Here is a 6,923-nt window from a genome sequence, read left to right on the forward strand (position 1 = left end):
ACCAGAGCGCTCCAAATCAAATATGTTAAGTCTGGATGTGTGAAACGGTTCCTGCTGTGGGGGGATATCACACAGGATGACCTCGGTGGGAGGAGGACACTCGCTCGCTTTTCAATTTCCATTTTGCTCAGCTTTTCCTCGCCGGTATGAAATCCTCACGGTGCCTCGAAGGCACTTTATCTCCCCAAACAAACCTCAGAAGCCTTTAAGGGGAGCCGGATATCTGCAGGTTCTGATGTACTACACCCACAATCTTCCATTTGGCAGGTTGGAAAAAACAAAACAATGAATTCCTGCAGAGAGTGTTTTTCAGCTGAATTCAGGCTGTTTCTTTGGTGTGTTGTGTTTTCAGGAGGCTGTCGCTCCTCCTCTGTACCACTGAATGTTTACTGCAGCGGCTAAAAAAAGACTCAAAACCAACCGGTGAGCAGCACGTCGTAATTAAAACGTAGTTCTGAAGCCGACCTGCACCTGTTTCCACCTAATCCACCTGTGAGCCGTATAATTAAAGCTGCACGTCTCCACCGACTGGCGGCCGTGGTCACGTGTGGGCTCAGGACGGAGTTTCCAACGTGTTGCAGCATCCTGGAGTGAAACACAACCACCGATCTCCAGAAGATTCACTTCCAGGAGGAGAGTCCAGCTCCCAGAGAGGAACCCAGACAAAGCCCGGCTCGTTTCTGTCCCGCGGTCTTCTCTGACTCCATCCACGAAGTGCTCGTTGAAGTGATGGATCCTGACTGGTGTGCAGATGTGGGGAGTCAGACGCCCGGCGCTGCTCTTCTTCTTAAAAACAAAAACCTCTCCGTGATTGAAAGCTTGTGATGATTCTGTTTGTGGCTCTACGACAGCAGATCGTTTTTCCTGCTGATAGCTTCACAAATGATTGTTAAAGGGAACACTGGAAACCCCCGGTGCACAAATCAAACAGCAGAAACACGTTCCTGCTCGCTGCCTTGTTTTCTCAGGAACACAGCCGCCTGCTTTTCATCTGTATTGTTTATTAATTCGGCCGGCTGCGGTGGAGCTTCCCTGTTTAGCATATCCTGGTGAAAATGTAAAAAAAGAGAAGGAGAAGTGGAGCATGCTCTTTGTTTTGCTGTATCTGGGCATTGTTCAGGCCCGATGACGAGGCGAGCGTCTCAGCATCACCTATTGTGCTGCAGCGTGTTCTCTGACAAAGACATCAGGCCGTGACTCACTGCTTCTCCTCCTGTTGGAATGAAAGCTGCTGCTGCTGCTGCTTTCACATGTACGACCATGTTTAACCTTCACAGGAGGGTTCAGCCGCATGAATTCAGCTCCTTCAACACCACTTTTGTGAGCAGCTATTCACTGCTGTGGACCAGTAATTCCCATGGAGAAACAGAAACTGTGGTTTGATGAAAAAACAACATATGAAGAGGGAAATAAAACAGCAAAATAGAATCACGTATTATGAGTAGAGTCACAACAGGCCGATACACAGGAATTAAAAACAGCAAGCTATGAATACATAATGACTGAGCACTTTAAATGATCAGCTAAATGTGTGAGTGTGCAGCTGAAATAGTAGCTACCATGAAAAATACTGGAAAAGTAGCGGCTAACTAGTTAGCTATAAACATGAACTATTGGTTGAAATAGTTACCTACATATTTAGTCAACCATGGAAATAGTCAAATAAAAATCATTTATTAGATATACAGACTATATTAAAATAGTGTAAAAGTGATTAACTGAAGGTAATGCAATATAATCAGTCAACTAAAAGCAATAAACAGTTTAAGCAAAAATAATTAGCGGCCTCAACTACAGTTAGTTAAAAATGAATCCCTAAAATATGAAATAGTTAATTAGTGTAATAGCTAAAGGGTCAAAAAAGCTCAAAAATTAATTTACAAAACTAACTAAACGGAATCGTTAAACAGCTAAACAGGTAGCTAGCTAAATGAACAATGTTAGCGTAGGTAGCTAATAGCTAAAAGCAATGGGTTTAAAACTGTTTTATATGTATCTAAATATTTATTTACAGTAAATAGTCAACAAAAAATGCTAACTGATGATAAACACTTAAAAGTAATAAACAAATAAAATAGTTTAGCTAAAAGCGATGGGTTTAAATAGTTAAATATTGTCAGCTAAAGGTGATACACATCCAGAATAGTCAAGTACAAATGACAAACTGTTAAACCTATTAGTTAAAGGTACCACTTTAAAGCAATAAATAAACCGCTAACAGCTAATGTAGCAGCTAAAAGGGCTAAGCTAGTTAAATGAATTTAAAAAATTAGCTAAAAGGAAACTGATATACAGCCAGATAGTTAGCTGGCTATGCATTGGAATTGTTAGCTTAGGCTAAAAGTACTTGGTTTAAAATAGTTTCTAAAAATGGAGCTTTGTCGTCTAAAAGTAAGAAACCGCTGAAAAAAAATCCCAAAAGTCCCACAAAGAAAACATGGAAAATTAAAAACAAGTTAAATGCACCTGAAAACGTTAATGAAAGGAAACAGGTGAAGCTAATTAATAAGTAGCATCAACAGCTAAAACAGTGAGCAAAAAATATAAACCACTGCAGCAGTCATTTACAAGTAATGAAATAAAGTAGTGGAGTAATGAAATAGTGAAAATGGCTGAGTGATGACATGTTAAAGGTAGAAGTCATGAGTTTCATTTGGCTGGTCTGTTTCTTGACATTTTCAACTAAGAGATAATTTAAAATAGCTAAAAGGAAAAACTAATTGTTTGAGCTCATGAAAAAATTTAAAGTAAATATTTAAAACAGTTCAAGAAATGCCTTTAATGAGTTAGCTGAAGATAACGAACACAGCTCCAGTGAAACGGACGAGCAGTTTGCATCGTTTGATATTAAGGATATGGAAACTAAACTGTTTGCTAAAAGCAGTGGAGGTAGTTTCCCTCAGTTTATCATAGACTCACCGGAGCTCCTGGTCCTGATGCTGAGCGGGTCTGTGAGCTCACAGCTGTGAGGCTCTGCAGGACCAACAGCGTCTGAAACCATCACAAATCATTTCCCACCACAACCAACAATCAGCGCACATTGAACGGTAATCGCTGCTCCGGCTGTGCCAAAGCGACGATAACACGGCGCCGCCGAGGAAATGTCAGTTTGTCCTGCTTCTGCATTGACGCTCAATAACCGAGACGCTGACAGCAGCTATGAGAAACGTCGCAGCGACAAAATTCTGGGAATAAAGCAGCTCCACTGCATGACTCAATCATCGGTGTTTGCTCTGAGAACAACTGAAGCGTCTCAATTATTCAGCCGACTCTCAGTCGGCTTCCAGATCCGTCTGTGGAGTTTGTTTTTATGTAAATCAAAGAGGAGAAAAAGAAGAAGAAGTTCTTTTAAGAAAGGTCATCCTTCCTTTCTGGTTTATTTGTCATTACATTTGAACATGTCTTTATTTGCACTATGTACACGTTGCCTTCACACAAGATAGGAAAAAAAAAGAAACCTGCAAACGGAACAAAACCAAACAGTCATCTTCTGCAACTCGGCTTAAGAGCACGACACAAACAGATCACCACCACCCTGGCATGAGGAAGGCATTCGGCTAAAGCGTCTGGATGTCGTCACAATGAGAGGAAAACAACGACGGCGGTAAACTCACGTCGGAACACGTTGCACGATACCAGGTCGCCAAAGAGAGAAGAAGAAACACAGCATTTGAATGACACGCTACAAAAACACCAAGCATCATTTTCAGCGGGTGGAACTCTCCCCGAGCGATGGAGGCGGACTGTCGCTATAGTTACAGTGATGGTGGCGACACACTGGGAGTCGGCGGCTCATGAGCTGCTGCTGGGACGAGAGGTCGGAGGCTGGAGTAGCAAACATGTACAGTATGATAACATGAGATGAGCAGAAGGTCAGCGAGGTGACGCTGTGGCGCCCATCAATCGACTCTTTTCCTGAAACATGAAATCAAAGCGGACTCTCGTCTGGTCCGACTCTAAACCTCCTCTCATGGAGAACTTCGCTCTTCATTAGCAGCCGCCTGCTTTTCTGCTTTTACATTTGTCACGAGGATTGTTTACTTGCAGGTTTTGACACCGAAAGCGGCTTATTAGTGAAATGAATGTGGTTGTGCTATTTTTGGGCTGAGCTCCAGAGAATACGCACGCCTTCAGAAAAAGCCATTACGGGGAGCTAATTGTGCACCATAACTGTCAGGTATGACTAATGCAGCCACGCGTGTTTCGCTGCCTCTCGAGGCTTCACGGCTTGGAGCAGCATCCGCCCGCCTCGTAGCTGACGGTATAAAAACACAAGCTAGCACACAGGTATTCAATAAGAAGCCCTTCATATAAGATCTCTGTGCAGGACGAGACGTGTGAATGTGCTCTGGTTCGTTAGCCGGAGGAATGTGGGCCAAAGTATTGTGCAAAAAATAAAAAAAAAGAAGAGCTCCTTCGCAGCCAGATCAATTTTAATTTAAGCTGTTTTATGATCTGACAAAAACACGTTCAAAGTCCGATCAATCATGCGCGGCGGTAGCGCTACGCGCCGCTATAGCTGGAGTCATGCAAAGAATAATGGATCAGCTGGATGCTGCCGGGCCGCCACACTCTGGCTGTTTGTGCAGCTCTGGAGGATGTGCAGGGCGTCGCCTGTAATGACATCATCCACCTGATCTACACCTCCTCACCCCTCACAGGCTTCATCTCACTCCGGTGCGTTTAGTTTTTAATCTGAATTTGTGACCAGCTCACGTCTGTGCTTCTGCTTCAGAGTCTGTCCGTAAGCGACGCTCATGACGATGCCTTCGGACAGCCGGGAACACAAAGAGACAAACATGGATAAAAAACAAGCACATCTGCATGTATGGAGGCAAACCGGACCTGCTCGGGCAGATCCACAGAGTTCTCAGGGAACCTTCACCGACAAACTTCAGGCCCGGTTGAGATTCTGGTGTTCATGCCGGAGTGAATAACTCAGTCAGAGAGAAGCAGCTGCTGGTCCTGGTGCTGTTTGATCATCCAGGACAGTCTTTGGATGAATCTTAGTTCCTCATTGTTCCTCGTTCCTCTGGATACAGAACCCTCCTCTGTCAGGGTTTAACAAACTATGCATGTGGTTTGTGTGTTTTTTTAATCTCGTTTGATCGCGGTGATGACGGCTCGGTTCAGACGGCTCGGTTCAGACGACGGACTGACAGAAAGGCTCCGATGTTACAGCAACAGCTCAGAGTTTGAGTTCCAGCTTCGTCAGCCTCGGTGAGTTAATGACGACGAGTTAGTGGGTCAGTTTGTTCTCTCCAGAGTTTCTCGTGGAAACGAAGAGGAAGAAGCCAGCATGGGTTGAAGTTAAGCAAAGAACTGGGCTCCAGCATGGATCCTTCCATTACTCAAACCCTCCGCCTCAACGAAAGAAAAAACAGAACAAGGAAAGTTTCTCTATCCCCAATCCCTCTGTCCTCGCCCTCCAGCTTGACCTCTGTCCCGTCACTGTGGCTAATCTGGGCTGACGGAGGGCCTGTAGGGAGAGAGGAGGCTGGAAAGAAAGGAAGGTGGAGCTGGAGGGGAAAATAAAACTGTACACTCCCGGAAAAAAACTTTTCCTCCAAGTCTGCAGGAGCAGCGCCGCTCCCCAGAGGGGGCTGTTTCCTCTGCCTGGGCTCCCCGGAGGCCTTCGGGAAGGAAAGGTGCGACCGCTATATGTGTCCTGGTTTCGAGAGGTAGGCGATGAGCGCTACCACCACCCCCACATAGACGCCGGTGCCTATAGTGATGGAGAGGGCGGCGAGGAACAGAGCCCGTCGGGAGGCGATGTTGGCCAGAGGGAAGTCGCCTTTGTTCACCGCCTTGGTGGTCTGCAGGAGACAAGAAGAAGAAGTTAGGAGTCAGGAGACAGACAGAGAGTTAGAACGGTTGTTTGTTACAGGAATCAGCTCATCACGCATGTCAGCACTGAAAAATGGCAATTAGTGTGAAATGTCAAGGACTGGAGGTTGTGGTGACGTCAGGCAGGAGATGATGAACGACACGCTGGAAACACAGATTTATCATAATTAGTCCTTCAGTTTAATAAAAAAGGCTCAGTATGTGTGTTTTTATCATTACTGGATGCTTTAAAGTAATAAACCAGCTATAAAGCAGGTTATTTATGAGCCGCTGTTGTACGGAGGGCTAGCAGCGAACCAGCGCCGCCGTGACCCAGTTAAGGCTCTGGTGTGTTTCTGCATCCCAGTATGGACGCGTATAGATCCTGGCTGTGGCGCCGTGGCCGCTGCACGGAGAGGAAGTAGCCGCAGCAAAACAAACAAACAAACAAACAAACAAACATCCAGTGACTCTCAGTAAACAACACAAACTGCTTCTCTCCAGTCAAACCAGAATCCTGAAATGATAAAAGTTCTGCCCTCTGACAGAGTGTTTTGCTTTCATCACTCCTCCGTCCAGACCGGACCAGAACCCGGCTGCTGTTTTTAATCATCCAGCTGACCGTCTCGAGTCAGGCTCATCAGCGAGCCCACCGAGTCGCCGTGTTTCTCCTGCAGCCTCGTTATGCCGGCGGCCCTTTGGCCTGCCGGCTCTGCCCTCTGATCACCGCCTTAGAAACTGTTGTTGCTTACAAAAGGCACAAAGTCGCAGCTTTGAGGCCGTCAGGACCGAAACCAGCCGGCTGAGGACTCAATGCTGCTTCATGTTACTGCTCTGACCTGAAGGCTGATGCAGGACTACATGAGATATCTGCAGGTAGAACAGTTCAGGAGCTCATTTAAACAAGTCGGCTGTGGTGTGATTTGTGAAGAACGAGCTGCAGCACTGATTTGTTGCTGTTGGCATGAACCTGAGGTTGTATGAACGTTCCATGTGTGTTTAAGCTGCACTGATCTTTGTTGTTTACGGTAGAAGCAGGAAAACACAACGACCTAAAAACGTGACGACACAAGTCTTGATTCATACGTTAGCGTTTG

General features: G+C 45.5%; 1 protein-coding gene across 1 annotated transcript in view; it reads right to left on the reverse strand.

The window, feature by feature from the left end:
- Positions 1–5,657: 5,657 nt before the first annotated feature.
- syndig1l (synapse differentiation inducing 1-like) overlaps positions 5,658–6,923 on the reverse strand; it is a 50,075-nt gene continuing 48,809 nt past the window's right edge. Inside the window, exon 3 of the mRNA XM_008281769.1 lies at positions 5,658–5,816. Coding sequence (XP_008279991.1) covers positions 5,658–5,816 — 159 coding nt within the window. The remainder of the gene's footprint in view (positions 5,817–6,923) is intronic.

This window comes from Stegastes partitus, unplaced genomic scaffold, assembly GCF_000690725.1.
Source record: "Stegastes partitus isolate 25-593 unplaced genomic scaffold, Stegastes_partitus-1.0.2 Scaffold244, whole genome shotgun sequence".
Lineage (NCBI taxonomy): Eukaryota > Metazoa > Chordata > Actinopteri > Pomacentridae > Stegastes > Stegastes partitus.